Genomic DNA, 21016 nt, shown 5'->3' with positions numbered 1-21016 from the left:
AGGCATATCTATGAATGAAACGCGCTTAAGTAGTGATCCCACACGTCTGAAGGTTTAAAACGTGTTTTATTTTGTATGTCATAAGACTGAAACACGCCACCTGTCGTTTTGTTACATCGAACAAACAAACGGAAGATGCCTGCGAAGAGGAGCAGGAGAAGAGAGAAAAGTTGTGGAAATGGCTTTGTAATAACAAGGCTGTCGAACCGTCGTGGTGGAACAAGGGCGTCCTCACGCATGCCAACACCGCACCGATCTGCGTTTTGTTTATTAAATCCTGCCGCGAGATCAGAAAAAAAGAACAAAACTTTATTTATTTCTCTTCATGGGTATCAACTATCAATTCTATTTACATTTACACCATTTGGTATGGTATAATCTTCACCCTCTTAAATTCTCATGGCTGTGTTGAAGTTTGTGACGAAAGGCACTGGAAAATATAAGGACTTCTGAGTGGATTGGTAAACCTAGGGCAAAAGAGGGCTTCTCTCTTCTTTGATGGGCTTTGTGTGAGATTTAGGGAACAATGTTTGTATACTGGTGCTTTTAAAGAGGGATCCTTGTTCCTGTACCCCAGCTGGATGCAACAGGGTGGCAGGTCAGGTGGGTCTGCTCCTAGAAGCACATCGGGACACGGCTTGACATTCGAGAAAACCCGGAACGAGAAATGAGCGTTAGTATTTACGAGGGACGATGAGATGTTGGGGGGATGACAAGAATAAGGAATGATTTCAATTCGAATATAAAAAGAAGTTGACCGACTTCTCGGAGGTACTTTCTGCCGTCATTATCAGGGTGATCGCTTTGATGATGGAGGCAGAAAACAATAATCTTCATATTCGTCGCTGTGAAAACGTCCAATTCTAAAGCAGGGAATAATCACGCATAACATAACTAGCGTATTACAGTTTATTGAAAATTATATTATATATATTGGTTATGCTATTTATAACTAATTAAATGTATGATGTAGTATATTCTTTGAGCAAGTGTTTGGAGTAGTCAAGAGGTTCATTATTTTATGAAACCGGAAAATGTATCACCGTGTTTACAGAAGTCTATTATAGAACTAAATCGTATCCTGCCTTTGTTAAACCCACCTGTAACGGATCTGAATTAATTAATCGATATTTAAAAGCGCACTTATATGTAATTTGTTTTAACAATAAAAATCAGCATTTTCCTCACAGAATTTATTAATCAATAAATTACTTTAATGTAAAAGTATCATGTTTACTTTGCGGTATTGACCGAAAGTTTAAATAATACTTCGATGAGATTTCGCTGCAAAGGGTTAACTGAATTGCCAGTTGCGTTCATGCCTCACATTTAGCAAAACTTGCTCGAATTTTTGTACCCATCCATAACAAATTTAAAGAAGTCCTTTTTGAAATCAGCCAGATGTTATCTTATTATGAGAATTACTTTTGTATACCAGTTTCATCAAATGCTGGATGCAAGAGACTTCTTTGCTTCACTCTAATATTTCTAGTGGATTCAGCGTTCGTCAATAATGAGGGGCTTTGTAATTCGCAGGTCTGCTATTCACAGAATACAATTAGGGCAATCAAATCGGGGAGGAAGAAATGGGCAGGAGAAAGATAATAAATAATTTATTACGTCATTTCCGTAGTCGGGAACTTGGAAAGGTTAGAAATCGCTTTGGAGATCTGGGCCTAGATAGAAGGAAAATATTAAAATGGATCTTAAAGAAATAGGACATGGGTGTGCAAACTGGATTATTCGGATTCAGGAAAGGGTTTTTGTGAACAAGGTCATGAACCTTCGGCCTACATATGAGACGGCTAATTTGTTGAGTAGATGATAGTTTTTTTCCTCCAAATTAATATCAATTTAGTAAAACTATTTACTTCATTTCTAGGTGCGTTTTAAAGCCTATGGAGTGTCTCTTAAATCTCTCCGTCTGTTCGTATGTCTGTCACTACGTATGAACAACGCCAGAACGAATAAACCGATTTTGATTACATTTTATGTTTCAAAATTTCACGACCAAATTTTGCCATTTTAATTCAGATCGGACTATTTTAACGACTAAAGAACCGTCTTAAATTAATTCCATGGAGCACAATCAATGCAGAAGAAATTGTGATCACTCAGACAGTCAAGACATTGCTTTTGTGCAACCCGTGTCCACACGAGTCAGCCGAAACCCTGTGTTGCATTTCGAGACTTACAGGGTTATACGACGAGGAATTGTTAGCCCCCGCTCAGCCCCTCAAGTCAAAGGATCACCTCTTGTCGGCTGTCTGCGACTGCTTAATCGACGTGCTCACAGCTACCCTTAACATATGGAGTTCTCACTCTTCACACTCAACCTGGGGACGCGTCATACTGTAACAAGTGATTCACTTAACATAAATTTAAAACATTTTTGATTCCATGCAAATTTAACGAAATACAATGGAACATAATTTATTTCCGCTAAATAAATCGAAGCCTGTTATCTGTGTTTATTATGTGAACGAATATTTATGACTGTGCGTTGTGGTTTCTATATTGATAATAGGCTTGTAATAATAGATTTGCATTTATAATAGGTTTAGGCATCGAGTATACAAACACAAATGAGAGGCATATATCACAATAAACGCATTTTCAAAATTCAAGCAGTCAAATGTGGAGAGCAGTGCAATTTTCCAGTCTTGTTTTTGTTTGGTGATTCTTCAGCTGTTACGGATTAGGCTTTCTGGTCTGTTTAATTTCTGACTGAATTGTTAGTTTCATGATAACAATAGTTTCGTGACAAGGGTTTCACGTTTCTGAAGCAAGTAAAACAATGAAACTTTCTTCCAACATTTAAACTAAAGCTGCCAGACAGTTTATTCGTCTTGAATCTAAAGTTCTTTTGGTGTTTATAACGAAAAATCTAGTATTAAACACCGTTATAAAATAATAAAGTAGTGATGTCCATATCTAAAACTCTTTCCTGTATTATTGTAATGCAATCCTTGAGAGAAACAACGAAAACTTACAAAGTAATGAAGATTATTGTCCTTAGAAATGCCGCAATTTAATGTCCTTACCGGCCTCAACATTTCTGTTCCAGTGTGCGTTTTCTTTATACCTATTGTTCAGAAGGCTTGTAAGTTCATGATATGTTCTATCACTCGCCTCAGTAAAAATTTAGGCTGGGCCTATTTATTTAGTGATTACACAATTATTTAAAAATAATGACAATTTATCTTTTATTAATTCATGTATTTATTTGTTATAATTACAAAAATTTACTTCCGTTATTTATGATCAGATAAAAGGCCATATTATTTATCACTATTCTAACGTCGCTTTGGGAAGAATTAATTTTTAACCCTCATCAAATTTTTTCCATCCCTGCAGCAGAGGGTGGGATCAAACGTTCAGGAATAACTTTATGTAGACTTTATTGGTTTAATTTAATGTTTTTTTCAATATTACAGACCACTGCCAAAGAGTAAATAAAACAAATGGAATTCCGTAATTTCCCGTGTATTTTATAATGACAATGGAGCAGAGTTTCTGGGATTTCTTATATTCTCCCCTGCTTTTAATCGTTCAACCCTTCCTCAGTACTCATCTATCACCGCCCCACGAATTGTGCGATGGCCCTAACCAAGCAGTACATTATCACACCCTCGGTTTTATGTTAGGGGCTTCGGGTTTGATCCGGCCCCTGGCTGTCTCAGAGTAAAGAATGTTTAATTTGAGAACACGAGACTAAACGCAGCTTCACGTTGGTGCCGCTACCGCGGATTTATTCATCTTCAACTACGAAGCTCCTGGCTAAAATCGTGGATAGATTACCGTGAGACATTGTAAGTGACGGTATCACAACTCGAAAGACAAAGATCGAAATTTTGTTCTTTGTTAAGTTGTTTCAAAATTGGAAGTAAAATATAAAGAATCAAAATGTATGCTACGATCTTCTGAGAGGCAAAATATGCCGGAAGCCCTTAGGCCTACTGGTGTATATGAATGATTTCATTCAACCGTAAATCAACATAACTGGAGGGATCATAACTTCTTTTAGTTCACAAAGATTCAAATCTCCTTGTAGCAGAAAACAATTACATTTTTCCTCTCCGTTAATTCTCTACCCAAAGAGATGCTCGCAGTTTGGAAAAGCCCTGTGTTTGTTTTAATTTAAAACAGCAATTTTCTGCTCTGTTAGTTCAGTATTATCACAATGATTATGTGGCCAGTGGGATTTAGCTATCGTATTACTATATAGCCCCTTGCGTTTTCTCTCGTGGAATGAAATATAATCCATAACAACGAATCAAAACTGGTGAAAAAATCGGAACTTGTTTCTGAACTTTTTGTTAACTTTAACAGCCTTGAGATTTGAACTTTCACCAATAAACAAGAGAGTACTCTCGAAGCCGAAATACGTGCACGCTCTATTTCATTTGTACCGTCCGTATAATATTCTAGTTATTTTCCAGGAAAAGGTGGTTTGTGGAACAACCGAGTATTCACATGTCAGACCTATGGTTCAGCATCGCTAATTTACAAAGCCCACCATTGGACACGATCCTATATAAGTTCCATTTACCTAAGATCCTATATTCCTAATGTTATCCTCAATCTCTTTGCCGGCCTTTAGGCCGCTGCCTTCCAAGAGGTCTGTACGAACACTGTATATGCTATAGGATTTGAGACTTTAAGGCGAGTACAATCAATAAAATCTTTTCGGGCAATCAGCCGCGTTAACTGGTTACCGTAGTAAACCGACGTTTCTGGAACGAGCTCTGTCCCCATCATAAGGGTTCTGATGTACACAGGCGACTTCCGAGCTATCCAGTCGCATCAGAACCCTGCCGATGGGGACAGAGTTGGTTCCCGAAACGTCGGTTTACTACAGTAACCAGTTAACGCGGCTGATTTCCCGAGAAGATTTTATTGACTGTATATGAATTTCTCATCTTCCCATACGAAGATGACTTGCATACGAGTGAGTGGCTGTAGGCCTATTATCCTAAATTGTCGGCACATACGCACTTCTTAAATTTTGGTTATATTTTCCAAAGCACTTTGTTTGCACACAGATGTAGTTTATGTTCTTGTCTCAACGTAACGGATGAAGTTTCACAATCTTACAAAATATGTGCGAATTCAACGTTAAATATCGTTTGCCGGAAAGCATGTAGGATGGTAACGACTTTTGAACCCAATAACCTTTAAAAAATTATTCGCTGCTTAATCACCAACCTCTGCGAGGAACTCCCAGAACTCAGTACGTTCTATGCACAGAGTGATTCAAAAGTCCCTGAGCGCAAACACAAACCCTAGACGGCGCAAGTACGTAATTTGTATATCAGGGGCCTTTGGACCTTGACTACAGCCATCTGTCAACCATTTAAGCTGCGTTGTAAAAATAAGTTTACCATGAGAAATAATGTTTTTGTACGTGCACAGGGATTTTTGAAGTACTCTGTACACTGCAAAACCTCATATTTTGTAGTTTAACGTAACAATGAAACGCATTTATACGGACTACCATATATTATTGCGATGGAGAAAAACAGTTCTACGAATTTCAATTGTACAACTTCGTGATTACTTCATCCTGCCTCCCAGTTGAGTAATCCCTTTGTCTGCTCCGTTAAAAATTGTTAGAAGCTGCGATTTCACTTGCAGTTTAGAAGAAAGACGTGTATTATACACGTGTAGCAGAACTTTTGTGTTTAACACGAAGCGACGATAATGAGATTGAACACAGTGTTAATGTTATTTGTATATTAGAAGTCTAAAAAATTGTCGTCATTTCCCTTTTTCGTCAAAGAGACCGTTTTAAACTGTAGCAACTGAACCTTACAGGCATCACATTATTTCCTACATTATGAATCTTTTGTGTAAATAGGAGCAGAAGTGTTTTTCAAACACTAAGACAGAGTATCTGATGACATCCTAACCATCTAACGATGGGGGCTCATTTCAGAAAGCAGACGATTGTGTGCTGCTGGGTCTGAGGATAACAGATTATGAATAGGCTTTATTTTTTACACACACACCGACAAATAAAAACTAAGAAAAGGGGTTGTGATGAGAACCATGGGGGTGCTGCTTACTGAAAGGGGAGGGTGAATGAAAATGCTTGTGAAAACGTCTGAGGTTCCATCACAGGAACGCATGCGCGATGTCAATACATTTTTTTTATGCTGAACAATCTGAAGTGTTGATAGAATTGCGCTAGGGTCCGTGGCAAGGAAGAGAGTCAGAGTGAGTGAGTGAGTGAGTGAGTTGGTGGGTGACGGCTGCTTCTGTTTAGTCGATGCTGGATCTCACTGTTCGGCAGAGGGAGGGTTCAAGCAGCGCGCGAGGATACTCCGTCGACCGACGTTGTTATGTGATCCTTAATCAGAATGTGGACAAGCTTCTTCGTGAAACGTGCCAATTATGGCGGAAACAAATGTCATTTTGTGTGTGAATTAGGATTCTTATAAATCTTTAGTGGACATGGGTATCTTTCAGAAGAAACGCCGAGCGCTCAGCGAGACTCCTGACACCCTGTCAACGCAGCCACAGGTGTCTCAGATAACGGGCGAGCAGAAGCAAGGTAAGTCACCGACAACAATGCAACTGTTATCCAACTTTGTCGTAGCCAAAATGATGATTTCTATTGCTTAATAGTCAATACTGCACAACAATTATTTTTCTACAAACACCGAACGGGCGTAGAGAAAAATATCCACCCCCGATATTTATTAGTCCAGAGATTTTACGAAGGCCTGTTATTAAACTGGTGCATATTTTTGGGGATTTTCTTTCTTTTACGTTTTAAAACCACTCAAAATTTCGGAAGCCGATTCTGTTTTCTTTATCAGGCGAGTAACCTTATCAATTGTGTTCACTGAAATTAGGCATTTTCAATGGGCATTACCTTCATTGGCCATCTTCCTCCAAAGCCTAACTCTTATCATTAAATGATGTTTCATATTGTCATAGCTCTGAAATAGAAGCAAATAATATTTCTTTTCTAATTTAAAGTTGAACTTTCAACTACAGACTTTTGGCGGAAACCTACGTGGCATAAAATAGTATAGAATGCGTGAATTGGAAAGGATGTGGCCACAAGAAGTCGTGACCTATTAATAATATGGAGAGGCTGAGTAAATCCACGATCAGTCAGTATAATCTGTATCCTAAGCGAGATTCAAATCCGGGACATCCCGAAATTAAGAAGTGAACGATAAGTGTCTGACCACGATAATCTGTGGAGGCTTATAGTCAACCTTTGTGGGAACCAGAGAACTCCCCAAGTGCTAATAGTGCAGAATATATACATAACAGAGTGCAATACGATTGTGTGAGATTATTCTTTTCAAATCATCGGTATGATGCTGATGTTATGCCACGAAAGTGTTGGGTCTAGTGCGTAATAAAACTAACTGCTCGATTTGCATGTTACAGCAGCATGAGTTGTGTAGAGCTGGATCAATAAATATTACAGATATGAATTGTACTGTGGAAGAGAAAGTACTGGTGTCACGACGTTACAAAATATAGTGATAGAAATTATTACTAACCTCATCTTGTAGAATTTACGTACGGGTGCATATTTAAGACTGAAATGTTTTTCGTGAAACATCTGTTATTTCAAAGTTACATAACATAATTAATTTACTGTTTTATTATGTTTTTAATTTTTATAATATATAGAAGACTTTTCAGGAAAACAATTCACAAAATTCTCCTCCTTTTATGGAACTGGAAAATTTAATTACCGTGTTTACAACATTCTTCCACCAGTTCGTAGAATAATCCAGTCTGCGGCCTCCATTTTAATATTATCCTCTTACCCACACCTAGGCATCCCGAATGGTGTCCCCCCCCCCTGGTTTTTTGACTAAACTGATGAGTGCCCTTCTCGCCTCATTCATGCGTGCTACATGTCCCTCACATCTCAAATGATTTTTTTCTCCAACCTCCTGTCACTTCTCTCTTAGGTTCAAATACTTTGATCCCCTTTCGGTAAACATTAATGCGTACAAGTTATGGTGTTAACAAGAAAATTAATTTTTGTAACGCGTAGATTCTAAGTGTTTCAGTTTAATAATGGAGATTATATCCTAATTATTGTGGAGTTTGTTTAGTGTTAATCCTAAAGAATTCAATAAAATAACGGAGCGGTATAAAACATCTTCGTCTTTTAAATAAGGATGGAAACAGGGAGGAGAATTTAAAAGAATGTAATTGCACAATTTCATTATCTTCACGAAATGACGAACATTGTGTCTGGAGGAAAGTCTGTGTGTTGTTTTCATACACATTTACTAACAGAAATAAAAATTGGTTTAAATTTTGTAAAACTAAATATTTCGTGCACAGCACTTCTGAAGGAGAAGTTATTACATTGTATAAATGAAAGTATAGATATCAGCTTTACTGATTTTATAGGCGTGTGCAACTTAGAAAGTCTGCTTCACTATTTAACATTCTCGTGATTTTCGTAGCTAGAGTCGCTTCAATAATAATTTATTCATGCTACTGATCCAGCCAGTTGTTGTTGTGGAAGTAATTTGTCACGGGAACATTTTCCTCGGTCCATTTGGTTCATCATTAAGCGTATCAATCAATCATTGTTACCAACATTATTTACACTGGTTAACTTTCGTACTTTGCACAAGATCGCTAGCCAACAAGACTGAGATAAAATGAAGATACAACGAGGCAAAGTAAAATTAATAAGTTCACTTATTGTTTAACCACCACCATTGTGATTGGTAACCTGGGTTGTGGAACTTTGTGGATTTTTAGGTAGATAACCTGAAGTGTGTTCCTCCGAAACGTCGGTACTCACCTAAAATTCTTCGTGGCGCCATAACGCTGAATACCACCACCCGACATCATCACAGTCTGGAGAACTAGACGTCTCAAATATTGTAATCGCATCCAAAAGCCTTGCAACAAAATGTATTAAGAAGAGAGTAACTTACTCACCGCCTTGACGATGGAGGCAGCAAGAACCTCTTAAACGTCAGTAAAACGTCTACCAGACTACACTGCGCAACATCCCAGAAGACAACCATCTTCGTACTTACGGCCATGAGAAACTGAAATCATTTAAAATGCGGTCATTAAGTTTCCGTACTTCATCTTACCTCAATTTCAACTGAAACAAATCATCAAACGCTACTGAATATTTTCTCGTTATTTTACGCATTTATTCCACATGTATAGCTTCGTCTTTAATGAAATATTGATTCATAAATGAAGATTTTTTCTTGTTATCGATGACAGCGCCAGTAACGTTACATTTCAATCCGTATTTTCTTTCTGATTATTAATAGACTTTGTATTCTGCATGCCTTCTGGGGCATTCCATCCCAGGCAAAGACATCGGCGTCAGTGTAGGTCTATCATCGTTGTTCAATATGATATTATTTTGTAACAGCAAAACGTAGTCCGAACACCAAATATGGTCTACAAAAGATAAATAATAAAGCACTCATTACTGGAGTGGTCAACTTCGGAATTCAGAGCACTAACTCTTTAGGATTTAATAGCAATAATAGTTACCAGGCCTATTATTGTAATAGTCTACAATACGTCAGCATTCAAGTCAGAATATATTATATTATATTATTTTGATAACTGTCTTGGGAAGGGCAATACAGAAATCCTAATTAAACTAACTTCATGGAGCAGAGTCCTTCATGACAAATTAGTAATCGCTTAGCTACTCAAACTCCCGGACTTTTGTGAAATTCGCAGTTTCATTACCGTGTTCACAGTAGCTTCTGGATAAATGCAGCAAGTCTCTTTGTGACTAATTCTAGTATTCGTACTTTGTCTAAAGCCATTACGAATTTTCTGTGAAGAGTGAAGACAGAGGCAATTTAGTTCGTCTAGCAACCGCTGTTCCTCTGATCACGATTTCCCAAAAGGTCCCAGCGCCGCAAACCCCGGTTTCGCCAATCCGGCTTTTCCGGGAATGTAACTCCACGGTTGGTGAGGGACTGTTACACAGAAAAGGAAATATACTTCGGTCCTAATACAGTAGTTAATATTTATTTATAGTTTATTTAAGGGCGCTCTATCACGAACTGGGATATATGGCGTCGAATGAGAGTATGTTAGTGAATAATGAATTTGAAGGGATGTGGCAGGAAGCTGTCGTAGCCTAATTTAAGGAATTCCCCGGCAGTTGCCTGGGGTACTGAGTAAAACCACAGAAAACCTAGTCAGAATAGCCGATCTCCAAGCTGGAGTTTGAACCCGGGGCCTCCCAAATACGATACAGTTGTTAAGTACAGAAAAATGTTCACAACAGGTTTCACCTTATGAAATTTCTTCACATTTCACGGAACTGTTAAGGAATGTAAGATGGAGGCAAATACGGAATATCAATAAACCTTTGAACTCAGATATGGATAACATTGAAAGTTTTAAGCACGTATAGATTTAGGGTGTTGATAATTCAAAAATGATTTAGTGCGAGTTATGTGGAGACCAGTAGCAGAATGACAAATGTGAGCTGGTAAAGAATGAGATAAAAGCATTCACTACAAGTTTTATTAAAACGTTTCAGATAGGGAAACGGAGAAAATTAAAACAATTCAACTGAAGCGGCTCAAACTGCACGCATTCTGCGAGCAGAAGGTACTCGTTCAACACTTTACGAAAGGCCGGCATGTTGATCTTATAAATATGTGCTGGAAATTCTATTCAGGTGCATACTGTAAAAATAAAATAATTACAAAAATATGGCTGTCTTGTGGGTTGTTGCGCAGTGTAATTTGGTAGAAGTTTACCAACGTTTCAGAGGTCCTTGCAGCCTCCATCATCAGGGTTGATATTTATTGTTGGTTTAAATGTTTGGCATGACTGTTGACCAAACAATTCGACAAAACTTAACATTAAATAAATGTATTTGTAGCTTAGATGCGTCATGTTTGTGTTGAACTAAGTATGTATTTATTATTCCAGTCTATACACAAACTTAATTTAAAATGTTGTTGTTAAAATTAAATAAATGTTAGATACTTTTGTGCTGCGTAAAACACGCACTATGAAGACACAATTGCAATTTTCCTGCAGCGTCTATGCGCTATTTGCGCAGACTTCATCACATAAGCACATAATCGTTACGTCGCATTTGTCCATATGTCCTCATATTTCATCTGCTAAATAACGGATAGGATTTTGAATCAGTCAAATACACTATTACACGGTATTCAAATCGGCCTTCCTAGGTTTTCTGACAAACGAAACAGAATTATACATACCATAAAATACAAGCATTTGTAATACGCCAGCACATCTGAGATCTAAGTGAAATATTTCTGAGTACGGTGAATTTTTAACAAAACATGAGAAATATAGTTCCGGTCTCTTTGTAGTGTTAATATCTGGAAACAGAACAGTGAATACGGAAGACCATTGAAGAAAAGCTCAGCCTGTTTCACTGAAATGCCCTATAATACATTTATAACAAATATTTAACATTTAATGATATTAAGCAGAGATAAATTTTACATACTTGGGGTGAGTGAAGATGACGATTATGATCATATGGGTTATGACGTAATGTATGCTTGTAGCTATTTACCAATGTTTCACTTCTACCCTGAATACTAAAGTGATACGTTCTTCCGAAACGTTGGTAACCAGCTAAATTACTACACGGCGTTACAAGCAAAACGATCACAGTAAAGTAATTTTAAATGTCCTATGAGTCTGCATCAGCAATAAATTAATATTACGGTTTCTGGCATCTGCAAAATACGCGGTACTCCAATTTGCAGTACAGAATTTTTCACTTTTTTCCGTGTGGTGACAGAGTAATGTATTAATGCCATGAGCTGTTAAACCCGACACGGAATTTGTGACAAGAAACTCAACCATGTATGTAATTCTGACCTTTATTCTACCGAGACTTTGATCTGGGTTCAGGGATCGGTTATATTTAAATAATTTGTTTGTTTAATAACATGCTGTTTGCTGTTCGTCTGTTGTTAAAACCGTTGGTAAGTTGCAGACATGAAACAAAATGAATATCATTTTACCACAGTCGATAACTTCATATTGATTTCAGACGACAAATAAATGTAATTTTTCCCCAAATGGTTAAAAACTAAAATTCAGGTAGTTATTATAAACGACAGTAACAAATCAAAATTACACCAAAGATGAAATTAGAAGCAGCTTACATTCGGGAAAGGCTTGCTACCATGCTGTTCAAAATATTTTGTTTTGTATTTTATTTTGTAGAGCAGGCTGTTTGGAACTAAGGAGGACGACATAATAGGATAATGGTACAAACTGAGTAGTGTGGAGCTTCATAAATCTTATTATTTACAAAATATCATCGCGTTGATCTAATAAAGAAGACGAGATGAGCGTGCCATGTGTTAGAGATCGGGCAGATGAAAATTCGTGCAGAATTTTAGCAAGAAAACCTGAACACTTGGGATAACAAGGCTTAAATGAGAGGACAATATTAAACGGATCATAAAGAATTAGGATATAAGAGAAAGGACTGAATGAATCTATCTCAGGATAGGCGGATTCTTATGTACAATGCAGCAAGCCTTAGGTTTCTTTAAAAGGTGGGGAATTTTATGATTAGCCGAGTTACTGCTATGTTCCCAAAGAAACACTCACTGACGGATAGGTAGTCAGCTGATTAAAATAGGAAATCTAATTACATCACTTTTGTAATTGCTTATATTAAAATCAACGTTAAGTGGCATTTTCAATTGATACGGCGCCATTAAATAATCCTGTAACGCGTAAATCGAAAACAGTGTTAATCTTTATGCCTCTTATCTGAGGCTGTTTCGTATTCCTGTCATTAATGAATGCATCCGTCCTCTTGCGTTTGAACTCAAACGTAATCTAATACTCACGTAACATTCGCTGAAAAACGGCAGTACAATGACAAACAAACTGAATCTACAATTTGTAGCCTATGTATCGCCAATACTCCGGTAACAGTTCGTTTAGCAGAATAAGACAACATCTATAATAATTAATACTTATTCGCTTCGGTCCGTCCGTGTGTCCATATTTTTATCTTTATACACACGAAACAAATGCACTTCGGCGGGACGGATGTTCATAAAATTTAATATTCGCCTGTTTTATTGCTCGGTGTCGAACCCAAACACTGAGCGCACAAAAATGAAATCTCCAGCTGCATGTTGTTTGGACCAAAATGTTTACTGAGCATACGAAGTCTAGCTTATGTGTGGTATGATATACGACTTATGACGGCATCTTTGAGGTAAGAGGAATGAAGTGTTCACCAAAATATCTAGATTTAAGAAGTCTGGAGAAAGTGGCAATGTAGAACACTGCATAGCAAGAAACGTAGTGATTTATAGCAGTACAGGGCGCCCAGTACGGTATGACGTGAAAATGTACGGTAAGTCTGCATTCAGCTGCAAAGGGGGCGAGGACTAATGCATACAGTACAGAATTTTAGAAGTGACACTGTTCAAAAGCGGCCACAAGACCTAAAACGACATGGACAAGAAACACTGAAACTAAGATGGCATCGTATGAAACGTCGGTAAACTTCTACCAGACTACACGGCTCAATAACTTCGTACTAACCTAGGGAAAACCTCAGATCCATTAAAACTGATCTCGTAGAAACTGGTTGTGAGGATGGAAATTTCTGTGTAGGACTATGTCTAATTTTTACGAACAAAGTGTAAATAAGACATAATATTATTTTAAGGAATATAATTCTCCAGGTTTCCTTCTTTTGTTCCAATTTTTTTTTCTATATATTTATCATTATATGTTATAAATTAGATATTTTGTGTCAATTACGTAACTTCTGTGGGCCTACAATACACTGTTAATTATTTAAAATTCAATACCCTCAATAAAGAATATCGGTGTACGTTGTGAATGTTGTCGATCCGCGTATTTCCTGCACACGAAGGTATGTACTATATACTGTATATATGTGTTTAAAATATACAAACATATTTTCCTTGCCCGTCCTCCTTCTTGGTTGCCGTGTGACCGCGCAAGACAAGCTCACCTCGCACGGGACCAGGACATCAGATCATGAAGAAGGTGAGATTCCCGCAAACCCTTGCAGAAGACACTCCCGTTACGTATGGTTTCCTAGGCACAGGATCCGCGAGCAAGACAAATCGTTCTGCACGAAAAACTTCACTTCTGTTTGAAACACACAGTGCTCCATATTCGCGAGCGACAAGTTCCCGACATGATTGCGAACAAAGTATTAAGTCAGCCTATGCCTTTGTGGGCCTGCGTACCCTTTAAAATAAATTACATATCTATATTTTTTCTCTTCACAATTTTTACATTTTCACTTGCATTTCTAACTTAATTCTCTTCCTTTTAGGAGGCATGGACACGCGAAAAATACAAGAAAACATATGCTACGATTTTCGATTGTTGCCGAAACGTCAGCGAGGTGAGGACTGAGGCAGATCTTGACGTAGCGCTCATGGGTTAGACACTAAAACGCTGCGCCCATTTCGTGAAGGTACATCAATAAAAACTTCTTTAAACAATTCGTAATATGTATTGTTGTGAGCCCGAACACAAATAGGAGTGAAGGAGATCACTATGTGATGTCTCATGCCATCGTGCTTTATTTAATGATCGCAGCAGTTGCTATATTAGTAATGTATAAAATGTATTTATAAATTAAATACATTATTTTAGACTGAAATAAATCATATCCAGAAGAATGACTTCAATTTTAGCCCACAAAATACTGGAATACTGGAAGACTTTTAAGAAGATAAATTGACAACTGGAATTGTTAATGATAACGAAACAGACTTCTGGTCCTAACTGAAAAGGTACTGGTTCTATGGACAGAGCATTTACGAAATGCGATCAACAATGACGTTCACGTACGGCAAAATGGTGGACTCCTGTTATGCTTTCGTCCCAATTTTATAATTGCACTTATTCTTCCACTGGAAGTTTTACAAACTATACAGTTGACAAAGCTTCGTTAGACGTGCCTGCTGGGAAATGCAACATCTTGAAAAAAACGCATTCCACATGAATTTCCGTATTTAGCTGTTCGGGCATACATTTTCTTCATCGTGGGCGGTTATAAGCTGTCAACCCACACGGTTTGAGCTCAACAGGCTGTCGGCTCCTCTTTCATCGCAATGCAGTGTCGTGAATTCCAACTGTGTGGAGATACGGACCGAATTCACCAAAGAATTTTACACTTGCATTTGTGGAGCAGAAGGAAACAAGGAAAAGGGACACATAAATAATTAAGTACATGGTAAAAACAAGAGGTAGGCAAGAAAGGGAGCAAGGGGAAGGAAAAAAGAAAGAAAAAAGAAACCTTAGCGGTTTTGCCAATCCATAACCCAGGAAAAGAAAAATTCTAACCGTGAACTTCGAGAAGTGTTCTGTATACAGACCAAGAAGACATGAAAGTGACTCGAAAGATGGTTTACATTTATACACCAACCCTGACGAAGTTTTGTTCTCACTTGAAAAATTAAAAACTTATGTGAACATCAGCAGCTAACTTAAAATATCTGTCTACATACGAAAGTTGAATAAGCACAATTATTGGTTATTTATTTACTTGCCAAACGCGTTTAGGCTTCATGAAGCCATCATCAGTGGCTATACATAACATATTTGGTTCAATACAAGATAAAAGAGTACATAAAATTATAAACACCCTGCGTCCTCGTAAAATTACTAACTCGTACGAACATCAAAACTAAGAAGAGGTGTTTTGGGTTGAAATTCGGACTAGATGTTTGAGTTAAAAAAATCATATATAAATTACTAATTTATGTAATTACATTACAAAGTCGATTACAGTCTTTGATCGTTCAAGCGAATATTTGTTTCTGCTTCTACAATTTAACAAGTTCGCATGTATAGAACTTTCTGCCCAACAAGAAGCAACACGCCGCCGACCTCAGCGAGCGCGCGGCTGTCTTTACCCACGGTTGCGGATTGGAATCCCGCTCGCGGAGTGGAAGAATATCCGCTTTGCTTTGTACTGTGTCGTCCTGTATAAGCAGAGATCTTGCTTTGAGCCGTTTCCTTCACAAACAGACCTACCAAAAGTCTGCAAGATTAAAACAGATTCAGTATTCATTCTGAATCTGAAGGTATAACATGAATGTGTTAACGAAATATTCATTTTGCAGTCTTTACGCTAGGCCAATGTTCTGTAAACTATGAGTCTGGCGATCAGGCTTCTATCCACGGTTTTACCATTTCTCATTCGACGCTACACGATCCCTTCAGTTGATATAGAATCGTAAAATAATCGAAAAGACTAATTAACAGCACTCAACTTTTCCTTTTATTTCCTACTCAAATATACGGCATTGATCGTTCAACCATACAAAACCGAAGTGGTTCAAGAATCAAAGCAGATGCAATGTAATCATCATAGTAGCCCTCCATGTCCAGGCCCAGTGACCTGTTACATTCGCATGCATCTTGAAACATAAAGGACCTAATATTATATATACACTTCAAAATTACTTTGTAGAGATTGTTCTGTCCGTGGGTATTTTAGTTGGAAGCGGTAGTTTTTTTAAGAGACTAAATTTCGAATGCGTTGAGGGGCACTGAAGTTCTTGTCTCGCGTTGTTCTATTCAAGTAATATTCCTTCAGCCATCCTTATGTTCTGATGAGTAAGCCATGTCATTTAGGACTTTCCACAGATTACCAAGCCAACTCTCCAGCGTTGCTCATAAACACATCGATTTACTCCACACGAGAGACGAACTTTTATTGAGCATGAATTTCCAGTGTGTACGGTGCCTTATGAAACAGATGAGTCACAGAAGATGCATCTCACGGACGTCACATTCATAATGACTTTAAATACACCGATATCAAATTCAGTCAGTTTGGTTTTAAATCCTTAATTATATTTATTTTCGGTTAGATAACACTTTTGTTGTTCAAATATTTCTTACAAAGAGCGATACAGTGTCAAACACTGGCAACTCCGAATTTATATTATGCCATGTATGTAATATTTGTGGTTCTTTGTCTTAATGGTCCCTTAATGAGTGCTTTTATTATTCACTGTTACAATAGGATGAAAAGGCTTTTGAATACCAATCCGAGTCATCGAATGACCAAAATACACCACTATATAATCTACGTCGTGTGTTTTCTTTTAATATTGAAAAGTAATTGAAATTTACTTTCCACCGACTAGAACACTTTGATAGAAGAGATTGAGGATTATTTTATACCTTCATTTCTCTCGTATTTAATTCCGTACGTCTGGAGAGATAATCATGACAAATTATAGTAATAAATTATGCATGCGGTATTAGCACTTTTGAAATGTCCTTAGAAATAAGACTTCAATTAAATTCAGCATTACGTGGTACTTGATTATGCACAAGGATGCATACTCTTGATGTGGTGATCAATTAAGCACAGCGACGTATTCACTTACTTATTCATCAAATTTACCTATAAATAGACAGACAGAGAGACAGAAAGACATAAAGTTAAATACTTAAAAAGATACACGAACTTTTCCGTCAGATGTATGTCTTCTGGACTGATCGTCCTGATAATGGAGGCAGCAAGGACCTCTGAAACGTTGGCAAACATCTACCAGACTACATGGTGCAAAAACCCAGAAGACAGCCATCTTTGTACTCACCGCCGTGAGAAATTCAAATCCTACAGACAATATGTAGTACAAGTGGGAAATAACATAAATATGCACGAAATTTTAGTCTGGAAACTTCAAGGAAAAATACCACTTGTGAAACGTAGGTGTACATAGGAGTACAATAATCCTATTAACACCTACCTTTAAAAATTTGGTCGTGAAGGCACGGACTGGATTTAATTTGCTCAGGATAGGAATTAATATCTGGCTACACGACAACACGCCTCTAAACATTCGTATTGAATAAAAGGTGGAGAATTTCCTATCTGAGCGACTACTGGCTTCTCAAGTAAGACTCTATTCTGTATAATTAGTTACACAAGTAGATTATATGTTACTGTATGTGAAAGCTAAGTATAAATTCGAAAAATAAACAATGCCATCATACATGGAGTGTGATGCTTTTAAATTCAATAAAACGTGGCGCGACACACACACACACACACAAACAAATGTGGTCTCTCACTCCCCCCCCTCCAGGAGGCCCAGTGACTTGAAATCAATTGTCATATGACGGATGTACCATATGTTTTTGGTTTAAGGTAAGATGCATGCCTTACGTCGGAACTTGGAACCATTAATATTTATGTCTTATTTAACACTTTTCACCTTTGACATAAGGCTAGTAAGGAATGTTTGGTATTCTGACTAGTAACATGCAAATTCGTTTAGCAAACGTAGTTTGTTTGCGGAACAAATTAGTTAATTTTATTTAGTTTAGTTGGTGTCACAATAACGTCTTGTACGTACAAGATGAGCTTCTCACTGTTAGATATGTAGTTTCTTTGGAACTGGTTTATTGAGTCCTGTTCTTTTTATTTGTAGATATTATGCGCATTAGCTCCTATTCACTTCGTGAGAGAAATGGCGAGTACGCGGCCATACATTTCATTTCGGTAAACAGGGCCGAATATTGTGTCTACACTCTGTTCAACACTGACAGTCGGTTTCTATTCAAAATCATATCTGTTAAGTTTGCATAATTGCAACATAAAGGCAAACGTCATCTTTCTAACTAAACACTGGGTCATTCCGTACTAAATCAAACAAAACTGGATTAAGTTTCAAACACAACATCACCAGTTCTCATGATTTTTATTTTCCATATTTTTAATTTTCTATTGTGACTAAATTCCTAGATATTAATTAATGAAACTAGGAATTTTTAAGTAGTATTTGAGGTTCTCACGGCGGCGAGTATGAAGATAGCTGTCTTCTGGGTTGCAGCGCCTTGTTGTCTTGTAGAAGTTTACATACTTTTCAGAGGTCCTTACTGCCTCCATTACTAAGTTATCACCCTGAGAATGGAGGCAGCAAGTGCCTCTGAAACATTTGTAAACTTCTACAAGACAGCAACAACCCAGAAGACAGAAATCTCCATACTCACCGCTGTGAAAACCTCAAATCTTACATTTAAAATGTTTCCCAGAAGCAGACTATGAAAAATAGGACATAAAAACTTCTTGTAATTTTATTGTTATTGTACAATGGAAAAGTCATGCACTTTACTAGCAAAAGATAGTGTTAGAAATCTCTTTCGTTGTCCGGAGGCATAGCCTTGGCAGGGGATGATACAGCAACTTCATCGCTACGGGCACAGCAGATGGTTTCATGCTTGTCACTCTTGTTATTTTCAAACAATTCAGCAGTAGCCTTTTAGAATTTCTTGTCGCTTTTAAATTTAAGTTAACAATACTGTTCGTGATACTGAAGCTTGTATGATCTTACAAAATATTTTTTTTACGGTTTATCAAAATAAATTATTTATGTTAAGCGGTGAGTAAGTATTTGATTGAAATAATATGTAGTCAATTTGCGGTTAATGACTTTATTTAAAACGTGTATTAGTGTATATATAAGGAGAAACGTAATTTTCTGTAATTTACGCGGATCTTAATTTAGGTTGTAAATGCTTCGCCCTTAAGCCTATCATCACCGCAATCAGCCATTTGAATAGCAGCAGCAACAGTAATAACCCCCCTTGAAATGATTTTCTGAAAACTGCCCTGTTAAGAGCATTTTTAACTGGTGATTGCCCTGATGACAGAGGCAGCAATCACCTCTGAAACGTCGGTGTGCTCTACCAGACTACACTGCGCAACAACCTAGAAGACAGCCATATTAAGATAGATAAGAATGATTTATGATTTTGAAAAAAAATCACTTTTTCCTTAAAAAAACAAATATTCTGCTCTCAAGTCTTCACAGTCTTGAGAACTTGATTTCACTGTTCGGAATGCGTAGTGTCTTCGCCGAAATCGATTAACGGATCTGAGAAAACGTACAATAAATTCTTCTCTCCATACTTGGAAGTGTATTTAGTACATCATGACATCAGTAAATTGTATTGATCCATCCTCATTCCAGTACAAACTCATTTATCTATGTATTGGACTGCTTCCCACAATAACATGACGATGACTCATACGGAATGACACATCTCAATTTCTTCGATTCACCACAACACAACGGGACGGAAACCTTTTCGTAAACTACGCAATACTCGTTAAAGAAGTTTGTTAAATATATATTATTTAAATCTTGTCCGTCTAATCACAATAGATTCTTATTAAATATTAAAATATTACAATAATTAACATTTAAAATATTTAAAATATTAAATGATGTTCTTTATCGAAATATTCGATTTACATTAGACCATCATTTTTCACGATATGTTTCAGTTCCTAAAAGAACTATCTTCAGGTGTATATAATTATATAAAGATTCAAATCAATAATAACTTAAATACAATTTCTATATATTATTTTAGCGTACATTTTTATCAGATGTTTATCAGATATCAACCGATGTTATTTTCAAGATTTTATTCCATTTTAATAACATATTCGATGTTGTTCTGTATATGTGCATCATGCTCAATATGACTTTAGTGTGGGTGAACGTTTTTTGTTGTTTTTGTATCAGCCAGAAATGAAAGTTGTAGAGGAGTTACATCTGTCTGGAAATATTGCCGTGTTTGTACGCTAAAATAATATACAGAAATTGTATTTAAGTTATTATTGATTTGAATCTTTATATAATTATATACACCTGAAGATAGTTCTTTTAGGAACTGAAACATGTCGTGAAAAATGATGGTCTAATATAAATCGAATATTTCGATAAAGAACATCATTTAATATTTTAAATATTTTAAATGTTAATTATTGTAATATTTTAATATTTAATAAGAATTTATTGTGATTAGACGGACAAGATTTAAATAATATATATTTATTATATCACAATATGACGCAACTTTACCATCTCAAGTTTGTTAAACCTTAACAGCAGTTTGGAAAATTTAGTTATTTCAGGGGAAAAATGAACTGTTAAACAAAGACCGATGGAGAGATCATGAGACTTGACGCCACCTTTTC

General features: G+C 36.9%; 1 protein-coding gene across 3 annotated transcripts in view; it reads left to right on the top strand.

Annotated features, from left to right (window-relative positions):
* Nucleotides 1-6210: 6210 nt before the first annotated feature.
* LOC110841243 (tyrosine-protein kinase transmembrane receptor Ror) overlaps nt 6211-21016 on the top strand; it is a 90808-nt gene continuing 76002 nt past the window's right edge. For 2 of the 3 annotated variants that reach the window (XR_015536201.1, XM_022086605.2), the window contains exon 1: nt 6211-6556. Coding sequence is in view for 1 of the 3 variants with exons in the window: in XM_022086605.2 (XP_021942297.1) it covers nt 6457-6556 (100 nt within the window). In the remaining 2 variants the exon portion in view is untranslated. Of the gene's footprint in view, nt 6557-14329; nt 14474-21016 lie in introns of all 3 variants that reach the window. The other variant, XM_022086612.2, reaches the window with a different exon arrangement.

The sequence above is a fragment of the Zootermopsis nevadensis genome, unplaced genomic scaffold (genome assembly GCF_977971745.1).
Source record: "Zootermopsis nevadensis isolate Lab colony 2312 unplaced genomic scaffold, Znev_1.0 Znev_ptg000021l, whole genome shotgun sequence".
NCBI lineage: Eukaryota > Metazoa > Arthropoda > Insecta > Blattodea > Termopsidae > Zootermopsis > Zootermopsis nevadensis.
Note: the sequence above shows the minus strand (reverse complement) of the source record. Positions and strands in the feature narration are given on the sequence as shown.